Source organism: Bidens hawaiensis, unplaced genomic scaffold (genome assembly GCF_021521415.1).
Source record: "Bidens hawaiensis isolate Kalapana, Puna unplaced genomic scaffold, B.hawaiensis_p1.1 tig00001685_1, whole genome shotgun sequence".
Lineage (NCBI taxonomy): Eukaryota > Viridiplantae > Streptophyta > Magnoliopsida > Asterales > Asteraceae > Bidens > Bidens hawaiensis.
In genome coordinates this window covers 3,441,116-3,467,201 of record NW_027491095.1, presented here as the reverse complement: position 1 = coordinate 3,467,201, position 26,086 = coordinate 3,441,116, and the positions used below count along the sequence as shown (strand labels likewise).

At 33.8% G+C, this 26,086-nt stretch overlaps 1 protein-coding gene and 1 pseudogene across 2 annotated transcripts; one reads left to right on the top strand and one right to left on the bottom strand.

The window, feature by feature from the left end:
* On the bottom strand, window positions 1-1,499 carry LOC143591625 (LOB domain-containing protein 15-like; annotated as a pseudogene). Its single transcript, XR_013145727.1, has 2 exons — window positions 1,109-1,499; window positions 1-494 (listed from the first exon to the last, which is right to left on the bottom strand). The product of XR_013145727.1 is annotated as an LOB domain-containing protein 15-like (transcript).
* A 20,242-nt stretch (window positions 1,500-21,741) lies between these two features.
* Window positions 21,742-24,362, top strand: LOC143593517 (CBL-interacting serine/threonine-protein kinase 10-like). Its single transcript, XM_077073130.1, has 2 exons — window positions 21,742-23,186; window positions 23,855-24,362. Exon 1 carries the CDS (start codon window positions 21,842-21,844, stop codon window positions 23,165-23,167), a length of 1,326 nt encoding a protein of 441 aa, XP_076929245.1. The 5' UTR covers window positions 21,742-21,841; the 3' UTR covers window positions 23,168-23,186; window positions 23,855-24,362.
* Window positions 24,363-26,086: the final 1,724 nt, after the last annotated feature.

Genomic DNA, 26,086 nt, shown 5'->3' with positions numbered 1-26,086 from the left:
AAAAAGAATGAACTAGGGTCTCATATTGTCAAGCAAAGTAGCCTGATACATTGTTATTATTATTATTATTATTAGGAATTGTACTAGTACTATAACCAGAAGTGCTAGAAGGGATTCCATAAAGATGAACTGAAGACGAAGACGACGATGAAGATGATGAGGACGAAGAAGACGAGATAACAATGGATGGTTGTGGTGGTGGTGGCGGTGTAGGTGGTGCCTGGATGGTTGAGAGCTGAGCCGCGGTGATGGAGCCGGAAGAAACCATGGAGGAAGCAATGATATTAAATGTCTTGATTATTAGCTGCAGCTTCTCTATATTTATATCTTAAAATTTCAGCCCTGACTGCATTGAGATCAGCTTGTAAATACTGTATTTGTTGTTGTAATGCTGAAATTGCACCCATGCAGCCATAGATTGGATCTCTTAGTCTAACATTTGCTTCATATACCAAACTGTTTGCTGCATCTGCTCTTTGACTTTCAGGCACTTCCTAAAAAAATCAAACAATAAAAAAAAAACGTTTAAATGCTTGGTTATAATCCTTATTAGATACATCAAAACAAGATTCAAATATTGTTGATTCATGAGGTATTGACGTGTCTCATGAATGAATTTCAAGTAACAAGTTCTTTTCGTTAAAAAGGAAGGAAAAAATATCAATCCTACGACTATTATGTGATTAGCGTTAAGCGGCTAATTAACTAAGAGCATCTCCAATGGCTAGTTGTCTCTCTCTTTTTTTCACTGTCTCATTACGAAAAAGAGGAGATGGCGGTCAATGTGGAGAAATGAGCGAGGACAAGCATTCGTGTGGAAGAACGTCCTCGAGCAAGTTATGTGAGATGGGGGGAGAGGAGGGGTGTCAAAGGACGTTATTAGGGAAATCCAAACAACGCGTTTTTTAAGCTTGTTATTAACATGCTCTAACTAAATAGATACAAAAGATAAACCAGACGTACCCCGTATAATCTCAGCCATGATATATGGGATAGATAGACAGCTTCTGATAAATCCCAACCCAATTTTTTTTTTGTGTGTAGATTTAATAAATAGGTTCAAAAGAAATAATTAATAATATATAAAGAAAAATAAAAGGTAACATACCATCAACAACTTAGAGACGTTGCCAGCACCAAATATTTTGTGAACAGCAGCAAACTTATGTGGTTCATGAGGTGAGAAATAAGGTGAAAATGGACACTCTTCAGCACATCTTCTTCTCAGCAGCTTACACGCGGCACACGGTGTGATCGTGTTCAAAGTCCCGGGAGCTGGAACCAATACCTGTCTCCTTCCCATTTGCGCGGTCTTCGTGTTAATATACGCATCGATCTCTCTCTTTATCCTCTTTCCTGGATCATCATACACTTCCCTACAAACAAGAATATTAATCAAGACACAATATATTAAAATCTCAAAAGTGATCATATTATTCAAGCATGCAACTTTGTTAGATCTTTAGCCTCTTTATATGGTGATTAAATGATGTATACCTTTCTCTGGACATTCAAGAAACCTGCAAATGAAGAGTTAGGGAGAGAGAGTGGGTTTGAAGGATCAAGGTAGAAGAAGGAGAAGAAGAAGAAGCATTAAGAGGAAGAGGAAAATAGTGCTTTAAAGGCAAGGAAAGTAATGAAAATCCAGCTTATAAAAATATATTATAATTGAATAATGATGTTACGTCTAAGTTGGACTAAACATATTTTATTATATAGACTTCATAACCAACCAAAATGGTAATATTTATAACTTTTTAAACTGAATTGTGTATGTATTTGTTGGAATAATTAACAAAAGTATATCGTTGATTCGTTGGTACTAATTTTGGTTTTACAAGTTAGTGATCTTGCTATATAGGTAGCAAAGGTAGCTAGTAGACACCAAAAGTTTAACATACTTGATCATTAGATATATTTAAAATTAAAATTAAGTTAATCTGATGGATGTAAAAGTAAAATCAATAATTGAAACCATAGAAAACTTATTCATGTAAGCTAGTTAGATACGACTTATCTTTGTCTTTGTATTGAATTGAATACTCGATCATTATGTTTATCATTTTCTCATCTTCTTACACATATACTTCAATAACAACTACATACTTTTACATGTTCACCGTGTTCACTTTTATTTTTATACTTAGTATTAATGGAATAGATTTTTTTCTAGTGCATATTATTTGATGGTAATATTTTAGTTTACATGATAACTATGTTAAAAAATATATATATAGTCGACTACCTGCCAGGCCGGAATTTTTTTTTAAATTATATGTATTTTTATAAAAAACGATATGTATATTTAATATTTAATCTTAATTATATAACAATTAACTTGGTCTAGTGGCAAATGGGTATTACTCCAAACCAAATATTGTGGGTGTTAGCCTCATTTGAGACATATTTAAGCCGGCTTATTTTTATACAAAAGTTTTTTACACAACACAAATCATAATCAAGGAAACCAATTTAAAAATTAAATTGTTTAAACACAACAAAATACTCTTTTTATTTAAGCCTAAAAAAAATTCAAATTTTCTACGCTAGCCCTAGTTCAGATTACAACACGAAAGATGGTAACATTTAGGTTGGAGACGAAAATTGGTTTAAACTTTAAAACAAAAAAGATGTATTTTATTTTACTAAATTACAAAAAATAATATATATATATATGTGAGGGAGATATTTTGATAACCATGTTGAGTTGTAAGAACTTTAAGAACTCAAATTTGGACCACACATTTAATTAAATGATATGAAATATGTGGCTGAGATTAAATGTAATTAAAAAATGAAGCAGGAGAGAGTGTAAGTATTTTTTATGATTACACAAGTTTAACTGTTAGTTACACAATAATTCGATTCGGTGTGTAAAAAAATACCGTAATTTTTTGTACATCACTTATACTTACATATTACACATGTGTAAAAAAAATTCCAAAAAAAATTGTTACGTTGAGTTCTTTCGAGTTCTTAAAACTCAAAGCGGTTCTCAAAAGAAATCAATTATATATATATATATAATATTTTGAACGGCAAAGAATCTCTCGTGTAAACCTATTATTTCGGGCTATTCCAAGGTTGACTCATCGGCCGTCATGAGACCATACCACCCTGATGCGCGAAAACCAGATGAAATTCGTAAACTCTCACCCCATGTCGGATTCGAACTTGGGATTAAAGTCATGATTCGTCCCTTCATCCAAATATCCTTCGAACCGGTACAAATTAATGTAAATCGAACATGCATATCTATATTATATATATTTTGATTATATAATATAATTAGACTTGTATTATTAAAGTAATTTACATCATTAATAACGTTGTTATCCTGTGGATGGGAGAGAGAAAGCGCATCCACGGCCATCTCCACTTTGGTGGGATGGTAAAGGCTTTGGCCTTTGGGTGAGAGGTCCAGGGTTAGATTCCTGGCAATGATGGTTTAATGTAAATAATAGGAGGAAAGCATTAACATTCAAAAAAAAGAAAGCGCATCCACGTGCGGGTAATTGCAGGTGTTGACTTTATGGAAAAAGTAGCTGTGAAATTGTCACACGTTGAAAAACTATACCAGCCAGCCTTTCTTTTTACGACTTCTGCTACACCATTATTTACCCCTAAACCTTTCCATCAATAATTAATTTATTTTTACTCTCATTATATATATATATATATATTAAAAACCAGATTTTCCTATACTCCGAGATTTTACTATTCATCAAACTTGAATGTGAGCCACACATTATCTAGTACTCAGCACACGTGTTTGGCTACTGTCTTTCAATTTCTCAAACTACCTTTATACTACTACCCACTCTCTGAGAAACCCACCTCCACAAAGTTGTCTTTAGTTACTGCCGCCACCACTCTCTGAGCCTTCGCCAATTTCCTCCGATTGAAACAGCTGATGATTCGTTTTCTTTCATTTAAGGTAACAAATCTAATTCGACGATGAGGACCTTCAATTGAATGAATTGTGAAAAGTGATTTAAAATAGGTGAATACTTTTTTTAGGTTTATTTATGCCTATGTGGGGACTGGGTAAAGAGAATAACTACTAGAAAAAGTTATTTGAATTGAAATAGGTGAAAAAGTATTGTTGTGTAATGGGATTGAATCGCTAAAAGGAGGATGGATTCATGACTGAATAAGGTAAATGTGTTTTTGATTTTGTGAATTAAGTATTGTTGTGTTTAAGTTTCTTATTTCATGAATTTGCAGGTGGGTAAAGAGAATAAGCTCAAGGTGCATTCAGGCTTCAATAAAAGCAGGAACCCAAAGAAAATTGACTACTGTTGTTGACACATACAGGTTAATTTGTTGATAATAACTAACCTTGACATTTCCTTTAGTTTTCGGATTTGTGTTATTATGCGTTTGTTTTATTTGGTCCTCATTTATAATCAGCTGTAGTAGTAGTAGATATATTTTATAAAGCCATAAATTTAAGTATCACACATATGAATGTAAATAGCATAAACAAATTATTATTGACTATCATTAAACTTTAGTAGACACCATTCTCAGTTTGAGTTAACATTGATTTGGAGCTAACTATGAATTTCCTTCTGCTTCTGTATTCACTGATTATGCTTTTTGATGAACTTGAACAAGTTTCGAGGCTGACTATTTCCCTTACGCAGGTCAAAGGTTTATAATCTATATATTTAGATAAACATTTTTAATTGTTCTTTCAATTTTAACTTCCGTTGTATGTTAACTTTGATTCTAATTTCCCTGCGTTACCGTCCACGTCCTCGCTGATTCGTAGGTATGATGAAATGATGATGTGTACACGTTTATAGAGGGACATAACATGGCTACATTTCCTTCTAAAATGGAAGTTAAAAGGGATCATGGAAGACCCATTTTTTCTTCTCTTTTTGTCATCGTTAGTCAAAAGTTGTGTTGGTGGTTGTAAAGTTTACATTTTATGGCACCCGATTCTATAATAGTTTGATGCTATGTGGGTAAATTAACAATCTCACTTTGTTTCAAATTTTTGCAGCTTGAAAATGGAAGAAGGCTGAAAAGTGATTTGCACACTATCAAGCCATATGGAACCTGAAGGTGAGCTTTTTATGAACCTGACCCGTCTGCTGGACCATTTTGAAAAAGAGTTAGTTGGTGTCAATAGTGGTAACCATCCAAAACTGGGTAGAAATGGTCAAATAAATGGTTTTCGAAAACAACTTTGTTATTTTGTTGTATGTAATTTAGTTACCGATACTAATAGTGTGTTACGAACTACAGAGTATATTCACCACCACTTAAAGCAGAAGCACGCCCGCACGCCGCAGCGCGCGGGTAAAAAACCTTGTTTTAATTAATTATGAGCTTCAACTTTCAAACCAATTACACAGGTGATCTCTGTTTGGTAACTCTAATATATGCATTTTTAGGTGGTTAAATATGTTGTGTTTGTAGGTCGGTGGATCGAATTCGATATTAACACGAAAACAAGCACGAACTTAAACACGACAAGGACCCCAAAGATGTTATGTTTATATTAGATGTGTAAACTTGACTACTTGAGCACAACAATAGTTTTTGCTAGTTGATACGAACATGATCCATTTAATCCGAACATTTATTTTTTTATATCAATACTTTAAAGTTACAAACCTATAACAAAAAGGCGACAAATGTGTAGAAGATAACTTTGTTTATTTTATAAAATTTGATGCTTGAATTTTTCTACATTTATAATTTTGACATAAAAATATGCAATCAGTTTAAGTTATGGGTTTTTTTTGGTAAACTCTTAAGGATTCCGTTAAGAGACTATATGCTAAATTGTAGAGTGTGTTTGATTCACTTAAAAAAAAACTCTTAATGGTTGATGGAGCATTTTAATGGGCAAGCTTCAAAGTCATGCTGAATGGTGTTCAAATGCTACATCTTAATCGGTCAGGTCTCTTAATGGTTTAGCATAAAATTGCTAAACATCCCTTGGAAATTGAAAAAAATATAGAGTGTGTTTGGTTCACTTAAAAAAACCTTTTAATGGTTTACAATATAACAAACCCACCTTTGTTTAATACTTTGTGATTTTTGAGGATTTGGTTTAGGGGATTTTATTGATTTGGTAGATGTTTGATTAGGCTTGAATCTAGGTTTAATTTTGAAGAAAACAAGGATGAAGATTGATCAGTATCATTGTTTGGCTTTTGAGGACATTGAATATGAAATGATGCCCGACAATAGATGTATAGTTGATTGATTTATTTTTTACTTTTGACTACTTGTGTGATTTTGTTTTTGTTAGGATTTCTGTAGTATAAACTATAAAGTCACGCGCAAATGTTGTTTTTGTTTAAGCTGTGGATGATGTGTGGTGAACAGTGACTGATTAACGATCTCCTCATAATTAGAAATAGATAGACAAGAGTCAAGGAAACTTCATCTCGAACTTGAATTTGAAGTTAAATTAGTCGTTGTGGCTTGACTTTCTATATTTAAAGAGCTGAAATTTGAACTAGAGCTCGGCTTAGATAAAGCTCATTTCTTTTGAAAATTTTGTATTACTTGCATATATTTTACATGGCCTACTTGATTGAGCTCATTTCCCGGTCAAGCTCGGCTCCAAATCTAAACAAGCCAGCTTGCTCAACACAGTTATTTACTAACTAATAGTAATAATAAAATTTAATAATAATAAATAAATAAATAACACTCATATCCAATAATAACTTGCTATAAATCAAGAAATGATTGAATGATACATTGATAATCCTAACCAACTTAGTGGCCGGCCTTGATAAATCCCCTAGAACTTAGTTGAACATTGTGTGGCAGACTTATGGTTATCATTCATCATGCATCATGGATAGAGGTGTACAAAAACCGGTTTGGGACCGGTTTTAGGCAAACCGAACCGAATCGGTTTGGGTTTAAAACCGGTTTCACCCAAACCGGTTCCCAAACTGACCCAAACCGTCAGTTTCAGGACCGGTTCCCCTTAAGATATACCACACCGGTTTTAAAACTGAACCGGTTTGAGGAAAATCAGTTAAACCGGTTTATAAACCGAACCGAACCGACGTGAGTCACGTGACCAGGCCGGCCTATCTTGCTTCTAAACCGGTTTATAAACCGAACTTGTTTGAGTCAAACCGGTTTTGGCCAGCCGTTGACCAAACCGGTTCGATTTATAAATTGGTTCGGTTTAGGTTTAAAACCGGTTTTGTACACCTCTAATCATGGATGGAAATGGAATGATGCATCTAAAACTTGAAAATAAAACTAGAAGAAGGCCCATATGCAATGGCCCATTAAATAACTTTGAAACAAGCATATGAGCTAATGAGCATATCCATAAACGTGTTAGGTAGAGGTGCACAAATCGGGTATTATGATAAACCGGGTTCGGGTATGAAATCGGGTTCAGGTATGATCGGATATTGAAGAATCGGGTATTAACAATAATCGGGTCGGGTTCGGGTCGGGTATTGGCTTGAAAAACCATACCCTGTGTACCGCGTTCGGGTAGGGTATTGAACCGGGTCTTCAATACCCGGGTATTTGAAGACCCTATTTTTGGGTATTGAAAAAAACCCGTTTTATGGGTTTTGAAGACCCTATTTTCCGGGTATTAAAAAAAAACCCATTTTCTACAGTTTTCTTCTATTAACGGGTCTGCTTCATTTTTTTATCCTAACTCCATTTTTTTGCATACAAACTTCAAAGTTCATTTAAACATACATAAACAACTAAACAATGATACAAAAAACATATATTTTATGTGTTTTAAGTTGTTGTTTGCCTGTTTGGTATATCAAAAGGTGTTGCTCTAAACAAGTATTTATATCATATACGTGCTCCAAAAAAGATCCGTTGGAGAACGACTATTGATCTATGGACAGCCACACAAAAACATGTGCACAAACACTAATATCCTAGCATGCAAAAAATCTTGCTCGGGTATGCAAAAACCCGGGTTTTGGGTATAACTAGAACCGGGTTTCGGGTATAGTTTAAACCGGGTTTCGGGTTCCGGGTATACCTTGTAACATCCTAAATATTCTAATAAATAAAGAAAGTTGTGTTAAATTGTCGTGCGTTTAATAATATTAACTAACGTCTAATATGGAAAAGATCATGGACTTGGATTTAATTAAGATGGATTAAGGGTAATGGGCCTTAGGTCCATGAGCCTTAAGGGGTATAAATACATCCTTAAAGCACCCTTAAACCCTAAACCATCATTCATTTCCATCTTATTCTCTATACATTCAAAACACACACACATACACCACCACATACGACCGACGGCCGAGAGAGAGAAACGAACAAGATCCGAGAGAGATTAAACGTTACTTGGTATTAGATCTTTATTACACGAGATCTAGAGTTCCCAAACAAGCTAACCAAGATCGAACGAGCACAAAAGGTATGTTCTTGACCTTTAAAATTTACGTTTTATTGAACGTTTAGCCTTGAAACTTGAAACGATAATAGATCGGATCTAAACGAAGCGTAAAGTAGCGAACTTGATGCTAGGACGAACCTAATAAACCCATAAACATGTACGGTTCGTTTAAGATAAACCGTAGATCTTGTATTGAACGTCCTTAAGCTTAAAGGTCCAAGTTTTATAGTATATACGGGATATATATACGAACGAAAATGGTTAGGGAACGTTAGTGGGTGATGTCGAACCATAACAAGGGTATTAAAATCGCCAAAATGCTTGATAAAAACCAAACCCGTAGCTGAACTGAATAACTTCGCCTGCAAAGCTTAACTTCGCCTGCAAAGCTTAACTTCGCCTGCAAGCTCAACTTCGCCTGCAAAGCTTAACTTCGCCTTCAAGCTCAACTTCGCCTGCAAAGCTTATCTTCGCCTGCAAGCTCAACTTCGCCTGCAGGCTTAACTTCGCTTGCAAGCAAGTTCGCCTAAAGCCAAGTTCGCCTAACTGTAACTTCGCCTGGTGACAAATTCGCCAATGATAACTTCGCCTAAAGCTAAGTTCGCCGAGCCTTAACTTCGCCTGGTGATAAGTTTGCTCAATGCTTAACTTCGCTTAATGTTAAGTTCGCTTAACACTAAGTTCGCTTACAGTAAGTTCGCTTAATGTTAAGTTCGCTTATTGTTAAGTTCGCTTAATGATAAGTTCGCTGGAGTTAGCAAATTAGAAAATAAATTAAAAACCTAATGAAAAATGTGTTAAGACAGTTAATGGAAATAAAATTTTTATTTTATTTCCAGCCAGGGGCTCTGCCCCTTGGACCCTGCTAGGGGCTGCCGCCCCTAGACCCCGCTGCCAGGGGCGCTGCCCCCGGACCCCCGTTCGTTGTGGGTTATATAAAGATAGAAATACAATGTGAGTAGTAGTAGTAGTTAATTGATACGTGTAAATATTATACAGTTAGCCGTGCACAGCTCAAGAAGGGAATAACGATTAACGGAGAGCATACCAGGATTCAGGTGAGTTTCTAGCCCCATTTATGTGTGACATTCGTCAATTTCGGGTCACTTTTGTTATGTAAACCCGACCCGTTTGTAACCCGAACATTTCAAATATATAAAATATTGGATCTTGTCATTTAAAATATATAAAATATTGTTTTTTTTTATATTATGCATTGTTTGACCATTTAAACATACCCATTTTTATGCAAACCATAAAAAAATCTTTATTCCCAACCCTTCACTCATTCCCTATATATACACACCCATCTTCTTCATTTTACTCTTGCTACATCTCCAAAAAACTCTCTCAAACTCCATAGATTCAAGGTTGTTATTTCTTATGTATTTTTGAAGTTTTGACTTCTCAAGTCAAACTAACTATAGTCTTTCATTCTAACTTGTTCATCTAACATTACTAACTCTTGAATATGGTGGTACAACATATATATAATACACACCCCTTGTTTCCTTTATTTGTTACTTCACCGACTTTGGTTGGTTAAGTTTCGAATGTCATAAGGCAAGGCTTCATGGAGGACTTCGTGTTTTTGATATATATTTACACACACATAACTTATTATACATATCACTTATGACTAACTTCTAACCCTTTAGTTTGTTCATCTTATTTACAAGTTCCATGGTGTGGGTTTGTATAAGACTAACCTCGGTTTAACCGAAACTAGTCCAAACCGGAAACCGAACTTTTGTTTACTAGTTTTGTTAAAATAGTTGTTTAAACATGTTTATTGCTAGATTTGAGTTTCAAAAATCATTTTTACAAGTTCTTTGATATTAAGCATATGGAATCCATCTATGAACTCGTTGGGAGATGGAAACCGAACTAAACCGAAACTTTTGCTTAAAAGACTTGTAATTAACTTTTTTTGTTGTAAAATTTAAGTTTTCTTCATTTATAAACCGATATACAAGTTCTATGATATTTGGGCATGTAGAAACCATCTATGAACTATTTGTGAGATGGAGACCGAACTATACCGACTTTTACTCGCTTAAGACACACAAGTGTGTTTTTAGTTATCAAGACTTGTATATTTCTTTAAAAAATAGTTTACAAACTGATTTTAATTATTTTTCTTAAGTACTTGGAATAGTTGGATCCAACTTGATCTCATAACATAGTTTGAACCGACAAAACCGAACACTCGCTTAACGTAAGTTGTTAGTTCTAAACAATAGATCTACGTACTTGGTTAAGTGTTAGTATGTTTTAATGAGTTATCTCATAACAATTAATATTTTGGAAAGTTGACTTTGGGTTCGACCATTTGTCAAGACCCGAACCGACAACCCGAACACTCGTTAAAAACCCGTTTTAGTATCTTTAGCCTAATGGAACTTGCATTTTAGCATTTTCCCCACCTTATTACTTAACATTGGTTAAGTAAATATTAAGGTTAGATACTTTAACCCGGTTTTGAGCAAACTTACATTTTTTAAAAGGGTTATTATTATAAATTCTTAAATAGTTACATTTTAAACCTTGAACTTTAATTGATTAGTTTTTGCAACAATTATTTTATTTAAAGATCTTCAAGACAACCTTTCTAAATCCAAGACTTTCTTTTATTTAGGCTTCATACGTTAAACTCGTCGTTCCGGCAAATCTCCAAATAATCAATCTTTCAAGTTTATTACTTGAACGTGAGTAACTTCATACCCCGTTTTCTATCTTTTATTTTGGGGGTGACATTTCAACTTATCTAAACTAAATGTTTTATACTTGGGTCTTAAACCACAAACGTTGTTGTATACCTTACTTGAATAATTGCTCGATCTGGTGTTCTATGCTTATTTGACTATGTGTTTATCGCTTTTGGATGGTGGAACTATAAATCCTAGACCATTTGGCAACCCCTCATGGCAAGGTGTCGTTAACGTAATGCAATTAACGATAACTATAAAATCCTAAACTATTTGGCAACCCCTTATAGTTGGGTGTCGCTAACTTGTTAGCGATAACTATTTATCCAAGTTTATAGCTATTATTTATGGTTTTGTATACTAGTTTTGTGGCTTTTCATACTATATATCTATTGTTCAAACTTATGAATTGCTCACCAACCTTTGTGTTGATAAACTTTATTTTATGAAATGTTACAGGTTTGCATCTAGGTTGATTATGGAGTTCGGTGAAGAAAACATCACAAATACCGTTAGGATATTAGCAAAAATGAACAATATTTGATTTGCTATATTTTGTTATATTTTGTTGTATTTGAGTTATGAATATTTGGTTATGTGACATTTTCGATGTTGTGAAATGAAATGAGTTTGTTAAATATTATCGCTTTAAATAGTGTCATGCGCTTATGAGCAATCGTTGCACCCCGGCATGTTCCGCCGCCTTTGGTCGGGGTGTGACATTATGTGTTATGTTTTCGGGGCTGTGTGCATACTCAATATGTTTGTTAATACGCTTATCCTAAGAGATAAGTGTATGCCTTATGTGAATAATGTGAAATGTATGAATGATTGTCTGATGGTACGTGAACGATCTTCGGATATTGCACGTACTGCCAGGTTGTAACGCTATGTATAAGGTAAGTATGATATGTATGCTTATGTGTATGAATGTGATAAAGTTAATAAAAGAAGGAAAGGATGGTTGTATGGTTACGAAGAGGGTACCGGACCCTAATAATACTCGAGGTATGATGTATGGTTGTATGGTAACGAAGAGGGAATCGAACCCTACTAATATTCGAGAACTAGGGAACCGAGCCCTAATAATACTCGAGGAAAGAGGGTACCGAGCCCTAATAATACTCGAGGAAGGAGGGTACCGAGCCCTAATAATACTCGAGGAAGGAGGGTACCGAGCCCTAATAATACTCAAGGAAGGAGGGTACCAAGCCCTAATAATACTCGAGGAATGTAGGGCGTAATGCTCTTTTAACGTAAGATATGAAAGCAAGTTAATACAAAATAAAGTATGAAAGTATGAATGAAAGAATATAAGTTTGTGTGTATTGTATAATGTATGATTAACTAGAACTTACTCAGCGTAGCTGACTTTTAGTATGCACGCAGGTGTGTAGGATGAGGCAGCTCGCTTGAGGAGACACGTGGCACTGAATAAGAGGCTGGCATCGGAAGACTCAAGACGTTTAAGTTTAATGTTTCGGTTATTTTGAAAGACAAGATGATGTTTTAAGACAAGATGTGTTTTGTTATGAAATGTTTTATGAAAGCTTTTATATTCCGCGAATGTTTTAATTAACTATGATATTTAGAACTGCGTTTATGAGTAAATCCAACACGAAAGTAGGGCTACCGGTAACGGGGCCTTACATACTTAGAACCGGGTTTCGGGTACTATCGGGTTTAGATCGGGTACGGGTCGGGTTTCAACATTGAAAGTCGTACCCTATCCGTACCCTACGGGTAGGGTCGGGTTCGGGTTCGGGTATTAAAAACCCGGGTTTTAGAAAAACAGGTTCCGGGTTGTTTTTCGGGTCCGGTTCCGAGTTCGGGTTTTTTTTGCACCTCTACTGTGTTATACAAAAAAGAATCATATTTTAAAGTTGCTTTAGTCGTCATAAAAAAAGATAGGCACCATCAACAAGTCAACCTCCAACAATATAAACCAAACACCTAAAAACACACCACCTTCATTTCTTTTACATTCACTGTGATGAGTTTGAAAATAAAAATGTTCCATCAGTTTGGTTTGTTTATTTGGTTCGGGTCCAAATAAACCGTGCTGTTGGATGAAATTGGACTACATAAAGTTTGGCTAAAATTGGTTAATGGATCGGACTAATTGACAAACTTAAATAATCATTATGTGTTATTTGGGAGTGTTTGGGATTCCTTACATATAAGAAGTTTTTCTTACTTATGGAAAACTCCTTTTTTTTTTCTTTTTTAAAGGGTTTAATAAGTCATATTACCTAAATATTATTTTAACTTATAAAAGTTAATATTTAATAAGGATGTAAAAATAAGAAAACCCCAACACCCCCTTGATTTGTTTGAATAGAATGCAATTTTTCTTTTACCGAAAACCCAATCATATTTTAATCTAAAACCTAACCAAATCCGTATCAAACACCGTAGTTAACAAAAAAAAAATATTGAAGTGTAAAATGCACATACAAAATTTTAATCACCATGTACCCTCAATGAAGTTTCAAACTTTAGCACCAAGTTTTTTAATAATAAGAACGTCTGATGGAAAACAAATAAAATAAAATAATAGTTCGCAAGTCGTTGTCGCTGATATATTGGTAAAAGCACCTTGGGTCTAAAGACGCGTAGTTGTTGGGATTCTGAAGATGATACTCTCCATTGGTGATTCTCAGGAAATTATGTCTAGTAAACCATTGATAAATTAATTCGTTACCCGTACCATGTTTTCTGACGAATTATTGACGTTCTGATTCGCCAAGGGATATTCAAGGCATTCGACATGGTGTTTGAACCTTCTTTAGAGATGTATTCATCGGTATTGATCCAGATTTGGATGCTCAAATAGAATTATGTTAATTCCAAAAATTCGGAGATCTGACTACGAAAAGACTAACAATCTGATACAACATTTCTTTCATCTAATTTGAATCTATTTTCTCAATGATTGAAGTGATATTATAACTCAAATGATTAACACACAAAAATAAAAATTGAACAAGACCAGATATTAATAATCGGAGGAAATATAACTCATAAACCCTCTATTACAACTCTCATACATGACCATAGACTTGATTATGTGTTTATACTGTAAACTCAACTTAGCTAACAAGAAATTTAATAACTCTAACTTGGTCATCAATAAACCCATTAAACATGTTATACACCCTTAAGCCCAACAACCATCTTGTTGTAGCCCTGGGCTTTTTGTCTCGTAACTCACGGGTTATACCTTTTTCTCGAACCCAACAACAACTGAGCCTAACATTTATATTGATACTACTTCAAAGCCTTATTTTATACCGACAAGAAAATGCTAGATCCAACAACCATACTAGAAAAAACATAAAAATTTGTTCAATTATCTTATTTCAAGAAACATAGTACAACATCTTTACGATAGAAGAAACTTTTTTGCATTTTTTTCTTGATTCGAATATCAAAATTCGAAAAAGAAAATAATAGTAACAAATAAAAAAAAACACTGTAACAACCCAACGTTGCATTCTACCAAAATAAACCCATCAACTAAATCAACATAAAACTTATATGAGGTTAATGGTTTTTAATCTCGGTTGATCCGGGTCGGGTTTGCTTTGGTGTTGCAGCTCGCCTGATACGAAAACAAAGAGTTGAAACAGGAGACTCATACCCATCTTGATCATCATATGATTTTCTTTGGTTTTGCCTATGATTGTAGGCGGTATAGCGAGATGATGCAGAATCCGAATAAGATGAAGTGGAATACAAAGAAGATGATTCAGAAGAAGCTGGTGAAACATGAGAATTATGTTTTTTCTTAGTGGAAGTGAAGAATTGAAGAATACCTCCTTTTGGTTTTGGCATCTTTTTGTTAGGTGTTTTTCGATAACCGAAGAGAAAGGATGGTGGTGGTGTGAGTGGTGGCAATGGGGTTTCACAAAACCGGACTCTAGGTGTACCTGGTTGTGATTCCCATTGGAACGGGACTGCAACAGGTGCACCACCATAGTACACCTCTACAGACGAGAGGTGTACTGACATCTCGGCTACAAAACGCCTTGAACTTATGGAGAAACGACTATCTTCACAAGTGTTAATGCTCATTGATGGAAGATTGGAACCTCTAGGCCTAACTTAGGTCACGTTCCTTAAAAGTTTTTCAATATTAAGCCACAAGAAACAAGCTTATTGGATGCTATTTTTATATATGTTTAAAATGGGAGTTGAATGGAGAGTGATGGTATAAAAAAACAAGCAAGATAAAGAAAGGGCAACTACAATCCTGAGGTTATTTATGACAAATTCTTGAATGATGGGTGCATGTGTTGGCCATGTGAGCAGGATTTTTTTAGGGTTTATGTAGGTTTGAATTTTGAAATCAAGATTTGTCATAAAAGCACTCAGTCAAATCTCTATTTGTTAAGTAATATGTGTTTCAAATTGTAATAAGTTATTTCATATTTGATGTCATTCCTCATTATTTATCCTCTTAAAAGTAAACTGATGAGACAAAACAAATCTTTCTAAACATGCATGAAAATAAAAACAGTTTTATATATCTGATACACTCCTAATAAAAGATTGATATGAATGACACCATTGTCACCTTATTTTATGTAACATACGGTGAAAATTTCTTCAATACGTACGATTAATCGTGAAGTTCTTTGTGGATCCATATAGACAAATTGTTGTTATTTGAACTCGGGTTTTCTTGTGTTGTCATATGTCTCTTGTGGGTGGGACGCTCGTGAGATTTAACTAATCAAAGTTTAACTTTAGCTCATGGCATTATTCTAGGATTGCATGTTGTTGATAAGTCATTTTTCCTTGCATATTCAAAATTTTATGCAAAGTATAAATTCCATTTGTTAATTATTTCTTCATTTGTAAGTAAGATTTTGGTGATCATTGTCTCATCATGACTCCATACGGACAGCAAATGCAATTAAAAAATAGTAGTTTCATCAAAGAGTCGTGTACATAATATATTTATATATGGTAATTTTTAATAACCAAATAATAATAATAAAAATATAAGAATATAACAGACAAACCACCAATAGCTAGGTAGACAAATAAACTGTTGAATGGTCTCTTTCTTCTAGTATATCGACCTATATACCACATAAAAAAGTTATATTTATTTAATTGTTAAGAAGTAGATAATCATTTACGTTACAGCCTACAACTAACTGTGCGTACGTTTTGTTTAAACATTTTAAGTTTTTGTTATGTTCATATGTATAACATATTAACATGTTGCAAGTGCCAAAGACTCTAAATGAAAAGTTTACGTACTTTTATATTAAAATTTTTATATAAAAGACCAACTAAATAAAGGGGTCACTTTTCCCAGTTGAAATTGATTATTTAATTTCTTATTTTTATCAGGTGAGTTTAATTAAAGCATACACAATTAATTAGGAAAAAAATCGCTTTTCTTCTCACGGATATTTCGGAGCAAATGGAGAAAAACATTTAATTCTTGACCACGGGCCTGATTATAACTCAACTATTGAAGTTCCAAAGCATGTAACTTTTTTTTAGCTGTAGTATATATATATATATATATATATATATATATATATATATATATATCAATGACTAGCAAGAAACTAGACTCCAAAATGATACAAACACTAGATTTACAATTCACCAAGGATTAATTCCCACCTACAATATTAGTCAAAACAAAAATTACACCATTCCTCCCTTCAAGACACTCCATTTCCCCCCTATTTTTCAACTATAAGAACGAGTTTCGTTTGATGTCTCCTTTTAGCATACTTATTGATACTCTCATTTATTGAATAATGTTTCATTTCTCGCCTTCCACTAACATCAGCATGTCATTAGTATGATCGAGTGCATCACTTTCTTTCTTCTATCATATGCCCGTACGTTTGAGTATCCCGTTAGGAGATCTCTAACGGCCGTGAACACAAAGATTGGTGGTATCCCTCGCCATTTACTTATGAATTGCCATACCACCGAGGCAGCATGGCATAAAATTAGTATATGCTCCACCAATTCCGACACCTCTTCTAGTGGCGGATCTAAACAAAAATCTTAAAGGGTAACTAACTTTTTTTTACCGTATTTCATATAATGTAAACGAAAAAAAATAGAAACACGATAATAGATATATTTAAACACATGGGGTGTAGATTTCTCCTCCTCGATTTTTAACGCTTAAAATTGAGCTATTACACATTGTTTTTTACTTATCAAACGTTTCTCGTTCGACCACATAAAGTAAAACATTGTTCAAATACTCGTCACTAATTCGCTTGTGCAAACCGTATTGATAAGCTTTATTTTATAATAACATATTTCAACGATTGCGGTTGCAATCGGTAAAACCAATGCTAGCTTTAATATTCGAAAACGCCATTACACGAGCAAGGTCACGACATTCCACCCAATTTTGCAAATTTATTATCTTCCTTTAAAGTGTGATAAAAGGTCGTACGACGCGAAATACACCCTTTTTCTTCATTACTAAAATCATTCGGATATAACTCCGAACATGTCACTATCTTAGATATATCAAACTTGAAAAACAAATCTCACATATTTAAACCATACATATTTTCTAACAACCTAGTTAAGACCTTACTTAATCTATTTTCAAATTTTTTATTGCATTTCCAAAACCGTATTAAAAACTTCAATATCAAATTGATGATTTTTTTTTTTGCCTATTTATGTTTGATGTTTTTCATTTAAAAATAAGAAACAAAAGTTAATGGTTTTTGTATTCTTTGGGCTATAAACTCCATTAGGCTTTATTTGATTTTTTTAAATGATGATTCGTTAAGCTTGTTTGTGTTTGAGCCTATTTATGTTTGATGTTTCTCGTTCAAATAAAAGAAAAAAAGGTTAATGGTTTTCGTTTGCTTTGGGCTATAAATTTGTTTGGACTTTATTTGATTTGAACTTTTAAATTGGTTGAGCTTTAAACCTATAGGGGTAATGTTATATTTTTCTAAGGGTAGTGGAATACGCAAACCGACCATAAAAGAAAAGAATTACACTATCAATAAAAAGTTGAGTGGTAACGGATGCTACCCCTCATTCTAAAATACATCTGCCCTTGACCTCTTCACACAAAGAGCAAGCGTTTGTGCCTTCTAGGACCCCTCTTTTATATAGCTAATCCGAAGTTGGTACTCTCCTCATTTCCTCTTTTCACCCAAATAGATTTACCTTTAAAAGTACCCAATTCCATGACAAAATTGTAGAGTATACATTGCTGCCGTTCCCCACCAAAGATCGGCATGACTTAATAGTAAATATTCCATCATCATCATGACTCCATGCCTAAGATTCGGGAAGTATGTCCAAGCTAGCAGTCGCAAAGTTCTTTTATATCGGCCTCATAGGAAGTCGGTTCTCTAGCCCGTGTCCATAACGAGCACCGTTTGAACTTTTCAAGTTTAAAATGAATTAGGGAATTTAGAGCATAATGGCATATCACCTATCCAATTATCCATCCAAAACAACATATTCTTTCCATTTTCCAGTTTTCCTTTTAAGTAAAATCAGTAATCAGTTTTCCTTTTAAGCATAATCCCCCCCCCCTCCCAAAAAAAAAAAAAAAAAAAACTTTGTACCTACCATTAGGCTCCTCTACTAACCGGTGCATGTCATCTTAATTGGCCTTCTTAGATATTATGTTGAATAAACTTCTACACTAGACCTATAAAACTTGTGTAGACATTCAAGGGCAGTACTTTCACCAATGTGTGTCACATTAGTCAGCTGAAACACATTAAGCCAACTGACGAATGACATATGTGTATTTTTATCTTGGTGATAGACCTTTTGACCTACAACATGTTCAAATTTGCCTACTTCCAATATTTCTGCAACAATGCTTAATATAATGGACGAAAAAACATGGCACTTTGTCATTTTAGGAATAGAGATTGAAAGTAACTTTTTAAAAGATCCGATCTATCAATTAACTATGTTTAAAGAACAAAAGGTGTAATATTGTATATTTTTTAAAACAAACATATATCTAGAAATGTCATGAAGTACTACTATAAATAGTGGAGTAATATGTAAGACTAAAATGCTATAAGAATAAACATTTATTAATGCACCATATTAATAGCTATTCAATTGATTAAATTATGCAACATAAACATTCCCAAACGAGTGAACAACCATTATTTGGGCATTAAAAAGCATTTAAGTAATAGTGTTAATGATTACAATTTTACCATTTATAAACCATTAATTACACGTAATCAATAGTTAGGCTATGTGGTATACTCTAACCTCTATATGGGTTAGCATGACATGACACTTTAAAGATGGATTAAAGCACTTCCCACTTGTGTTAAGTGTGTTAAAATGGCCCATGGATTATGCTTTTAACGAGTTAAAATGAACAATATGTATTAATTACTAATTGTTTAGTTATTATTTATTTTGGTAATTAAACTAAATGTTTGATTTTAAATTAAATATTAATAGGAGAGAGATGGAGTTAAATGAGTTAAACCATTTCTTTTGGATGACATGAAGTGAAAGAGAAAAAATGAGTGATGCGGAGCTTATGTGAAGTTAGAATCGGTTAGAATATACCTCATGGCCTTATGTTTTAACTTTTCGCATTTCTTATACTAAAATTATTTCTCGCATGATCCACCCTTTTAAGGTTGAGCCATCATACAAGTATAATTATTCTACAAAATGAACTAGAAAATTGAACAATGACATTTTCTTAATTACCATAAATATGATAATTACGCTACAACAAAATTGCAAATATAATAATAATAATAATTTATACTATATATAAAGAGAATCTCAAATATCTTCCAAATTTTAAGGGGTAACTTTAACTTTGTTAAAAATGAATTACAATTTTAGTCCTTCAACTTCTATCGTATTTTGTTAATTTATATAACAGTTACACTTTTACCTCTTATTCTAAACAAACTACTTCCGCGCCTTTTAAACGGTCATGATTTTTTCACACGTTTTAAAAAATTACATTATAAAAACAAGTATTTTATTCTCTTTAATTTTGAGTATGGTATTGCTATAGTTTATTCATTTAAAAAAAATCTAACATGTTATGTGATTACCAATTCGGATCGGCAAAATGTCGGACATGTTCGACTCATGGATCATAACGAATAAAGTCAGAACAGGTCAATACAAAAAAATGGTTATTTTGGATCGGTTCTCGATGGGTTCAGGTCGAAAGAGGCCAATAAAACGAGCTTTGGGTTAAAACGATGTTGGGCTGGAACGGGTTTCACGTCAAAACGGTCCGGGTTAAAAAGTGGTTTACTTGAAGTTACCTTACATTTCATTTTTTCCTTCTTGATTTTCGTCACAGGTTACGTGCGTTTAAGCATTAGTTGCGCGGATGACATTGTTTATGCATACCATATTGCTCGCATGTAGGAGTTGTGCGACTCGCTTACCAACACCGGTTACACGTCTGATGCCAAGTTAAGCACATACCATCGTCAGGTAATGCACGTGCTGTTGCGACTTGCGAGGAACGTATTAACACTGGTAATGCTCGTGCGTATCCCGCGAGCACCAAACTAATAATTATTATTCCGCGACTACAACATACAAATAAAGTAAAAGAATAGGCAACAATCAAAAGTAGAGGGAGTGAAAGCATATATTCTCCGAAGTTGCAAGGAAGAATATTCACGAGCCACCTCTACCTGGATATATAAAAACACTGGCTCACGAAATCTTTGTAACGGCGATGATCATTATCATTATCATTATCATTATCATTACCATTATTACTTATCAACTATTGCAACAGCATGTGTGAGTTTGTCTACTCTACTCTACTCCATTTGCATCAGTTCGTCTCTGTGTGACTGAAAACCACACAATATATTTAAACATCCATTGATCGATCCAGTTTCATAATTTAAACAGGTAATTCATCCATGCCAATTCAGATTCTTCTTTTTATACTTCATTAGTTCATTTCAGTAGCACCATTCGGCACGATTCGCAATTAAAGTTGAATCGAAGGTTTTGTTATTCATCAACATGTTTTTTTTTTTTTGTTGAAGCAATGGAAGATCATTTTTTTTTCTACATAGATTTGGTTTAATTAGTGTAGAAATTAGTTTTTTTAATTTTACATCTTATATTTTAATCAGGTTTCTTTTGACATGGGTTTAAATTTGATTTAAGTTTTGATGCCAATTGAGACAAATTTTCAACTAAAAACTTGTTATTGTTCTTAGGGTCATGATTTAAGGCCTCCAGCCTCCATTTGATTTCACACCATCCAACGGCTGTGCACAAACCAAAAAAAAAAAACTTTAAAAATTATTGGTCAGAACGATTGTTTGAACAATGTCCAGACGGCCGTCCTGACCCTTTGAAAATTATTTGGCCGTTTGTTCAATATACAGATGGCCATTTTGACCCTAAACGGTCAAACTTAAAAAAAATGGGTCAAAATAACAGTTAATTTTAGTAGTGAGCAGTACAAGTAGCATAGTTTTAGTCTAATTATGATGAAATGACCCATGTTAATCTTCAACTTATGCATTACCTTTATATATTTCATTTTCATATAATCTACATTCTGCATAGTAACTGTTGGCATGATACTTGTTGTATTAATAAGCATAAACATGTTTGCTTTTGCATTTTGATGCTCAGGATTGGATCATTGCATATTTAACAGAACGATCGCTTTATTATCACATATAGTTTAGAAAATCTTTCTACATTAGAAACATTGATTATAGTTTCTTTTACACAAGAAAAGATGGACATTAAAGGGAATGTCTTGATGGAAAGATACGAGTTAGGGAGATTATTAGGTCAGGGCACGTTTGCTAAAGTTTACTACGCACGTAATATAGCAACGGGCCAAAGTGTGGCAATTAAGGTAATAGACAAAGAAAAGGTGTTACGTGTCGGGCTAATTAATCAAATCAAACGAGAAATATCTATTATGAAACGAGTTAGACACCCTAACGTCATACAGCTATATGAAGTCATGGCTACCAGAACAAAGATATATTTCGCACTAGAATATGCAAAAGGCGGTGAGCTTTTCGATAAGGTAGCTAACGGGAAGTTAAAGGAACAAACTGCTCGTAAATATTTTCAACAGTTGATAAATGCAGTAGATTTTTGCCATAGCAGAGGGGTCTATCATCGCGATTTAAAACCCGAAAACTTGTTACTAGACGAAAATGATAATTTAAAAGTTTCTGATTTCGGGTTGAGTGCTTTAGCTGAGTCTAAGCGTCAAGACGGGTTGCTGCACACCACGTGTGGGACCCCTGCATATGTGGCGCCCGAAGTGATCACTAGGAGAGGTTATTTTGGGGATAAAGCTGATATTTGGTCTTGTGGAGTCATCTTGTATGTTTTATTAGCGGGTTATCTTCCGTTTCATGATACAAATTTAGTCGAATTGTATAGGAAGATCGGGAAATCAGAGTTTAGATTTCCGAATTGGTTTCCACCCGACGTACGAAAGTTGATTTTAAAGATATTGGATCCGAATCCTGTTAGTAGAATCACGATTCCAAAAATAAAGGAAAGTTCATGGTTTAGAAAGGGAAATGTTTACAAAGAATCAAGTTCAAACGGTACATGCGTTGTGGAAAATCAGAATTTAACGAAACCGACACACATGAATGCATTTGATATTATATCATTGTCACCCGGGTTTGACTTGACAACATTGTTTGAAGAACCTAGACAAAAAACTGAAGCGAGATTCACTGTTTGGAAACGCGCTTCAGTTATTATTAATAAGCTCGAAGAAATAGGTAAGCGTTTGGGGATGAAAGTGAGTAAACGAGAAGCGGGGTTGTTGAAACTGGAGGCGATGGCGGAGGGTAAAAAGGGAATTTTGTCGATTAATGCCGAGATATTTGAACTCACTTCATCTTTCCATTTGGTGGAGGTTAAGAAATCCAATGGAGATACATTGGAATATCATAAGGTGTTAAATGAAGGGGTAAGACCGGGATTACAAGATATTATATGGAATTCGCAAGGCGGTGAACACGAGCGAGAAGTACAGTCAGAGCAGCATGAGGTACAACAACAACAGCAGCAACAGCAAGATCAATAGTACTCTTGATTTTCTTCAGGTATTAAAATCTTTTTTAAATATAGATTCGAGTCGTTAAATACAGTTATATTATTTGTAATAAACTTAGGAGTTATGCATAGTTGCATACTATTGTTTAAAGTCTCTTAGTGAACATGCTTAATTGTTAAATAAAAAAGTTATTAAATTATTTGGACATGATACACATGAGTAGATTAGTAATCAAGAGGGGACCAAGTCACATGTTAATGTGCTGGATATCTTCTCTTTCACATATTGAAAAAGTTTTCATGCTTTTGGTTGATGCCTTCCAATGATGTTAAAAAGCTACTTTGCTTGGTGAATGGATAAATGCAAGATTCACATGATCATGTGGTCATAACATAAAGTATCTATAATCACATTAAAAGGTCAAATATGTGTTTTATGCTTGCAACTTACAAGTGTAGGAACATCATATCTGTGAAAGTCTTTTCTTCTCTAGGGCTTTTTGATTATATTTATATTAAGTTATAAACAATTGAATGTGTGAAATTAAAATGATTGTAAATAAAACAAGTGAACGGTCGAAAAATCTCTTATGCTTTAAAAGTTTTGTAACATTTTAAATTGTTTTTATTTAAAATAATCATGTTAGATAATGCATTTATGAGGTGATATGCTCTGAATTATACATGCTTTATACTAAATTATCATGTGTCTAATTAGGTAGTTTCATATCAAATACACTCGGCAACGTGTATTTGCGACCCATGTGAAATACAATGAACGCGCCTATGTGGTCTTAAATCACATCACATAGGTGTGTTAGGAGCAGCTAGGAGGCTATAATGTTCTCTTCCAGGTCAAATGCAAGGAGGAGCTACGGTAAGAGTTACACACGTGGAGACACCGATTTAAATGATTTAAGGAGGAAGATTTATTGAAAATCGTTGTTTTTCACTTCGGAAGTAACAACGTTTTCGGGTTGCATTTTCGGTTTTAGTTCACAACGTTTGCTACTTTTTTACTTTTCTTCATAGTACTACTTTATAATTATGGTGTAACTCTTTAATACTCGTGTTGATGAAAAGAAATCTTGCGAGGGATTACTTGATTTGCTCAAAGTTATGATTGTTAGAGGTTAATTCGGTTTTATATGCAACCTTTGTAACATTTCCATATGTTATTGTTTACGATAATATAATCTTAATTAGTTGCTATTGTTGCTAGTGAATAGGCCTATACAACCTTGGTAAACTATATATTTTGAACAAAATGAAATGTTTTTTCTAAAGATATAAAAACAACCGATATAATAACTATCTACATCTATATATTTTCAATGTGTAATGTGTTTGAATTAGTTATGAAGCTTAAGCTATAAATTAACGTTAGATATCACCCGTATTTTTACAAGTCACGCCTTAAAGAGATATCCTCTACACAGAAAATTTGATACTACACAAACCAGACTCACATTGGTATAAACTAATTAAGACTATCAAATGTGATTTCATGAGCCTCTTCATTGTACTAGGTTCTGTTATCATTACTCCAATTAAATACAGAGTTCAACGGAAAGAGTCGACTAACGGATAATACAAAGTATTGTTGTTGTGGTATCGATCACACCATTTGCAGTAGTTATAAACCAGGTTGTGATGAGCCAAGTCAAAAGAAAAAATGTTGTTAAATGTTAATGCATATACATAAATAATATTACTCTGGAAGAAATAGTTAATAAAGAATAAATATATCTATTATTTATGTATATTCATTAACATTTTTCTTTTGACAACACGCCTCATCACAACTTGGTTTAAAACCATTGTGAATGGTTCGATCATTACCCCATCAACAACACTTTGTATTATCGGTTAGTTAGCACTTTGTCGGAGCACACATGCTGTGATGTGACTACTCGTATCTTGCACCTATAAATCAAAAAATAATTAATATATAATACGTGATATGATAGAATGGCTAAATGTGGAGAACTTACATCGATGGCAAGCAACACTAACAAAGTTATACACAACTATCAAATGTGATTTCATGAGTCTCTTCAGTATGACTTATATAGTAGAGACATCACACTATATGTATGGACATTTGGATATCATCTCTTACACATGAATACAAATAGCATTCGTCTACGTCTTTAGTAGATGCAAGTTTACATTTACGTATAAAATTAAGGTTGTTCAATTTATCATCTCATATTGCACACATAGTATGAGTACTGTTAAAGTTATGTTATTTTCTTAATGTACTATTAGTTTTTACTTTTTAGAAATAATATGAATGCAAAACACTTGGTAAAAATTCTTAATAAACTTTTCTCCATGTATCGAGAAGTGATTTTTTGTTGTGATAAACAAATTTTGATTATAACAAAAAACTACCCAAAGTCAATGCCAATGACCTTTAGCTCAACTGGCATTTGAGAGGAAATGAAAATTTAGACGGAAGATCTGAATCATCATAAGAAAATTAAAACCGTAAATTATACATGTTTGTCATTGATTTAATTAGACCTTCAAAAACATGTATGTGTTCATTATATTGTTAAGAGTGATCCCTAAGTCAAATCAACTTCAAGACGCTATCAACGTACCGAAGGCGTGAAGGATGAATGATAACATGTTTAACGTAAATTTATTTGAAATGTACAGACCTTTAAAGTAAAATCATGTAGCTATGACGCGACACAAGTCGTGCTCTCATAAGTCTATAAGGCTATGCGTACTGGAGGGGCTACAATTGGGGGCGAATTGCGCCGTGTGGCGCCCAGTCAGCAAGGGGTCAGAATTTGTTTTTGGGGTATAATGGTGTAGGGGCTACAACTAGTAATATAATAATATATATATATATAATATATATATATGCACACACAATCCATACATGCTGGCCCCACCAAGAAAACAATTCGCCGGACAAGTTAATGTCGCCCCCAAC

What these genes read in the sequence shown, in the direction of transcription:
- LOC143593517 (XM_077073130.1), top strand. Translation starts at nt 21,842, where the DNA reads ATGGACATTAAAGGGAATGTCTTGATGGAAAGATACGAGTTAGGGAGA.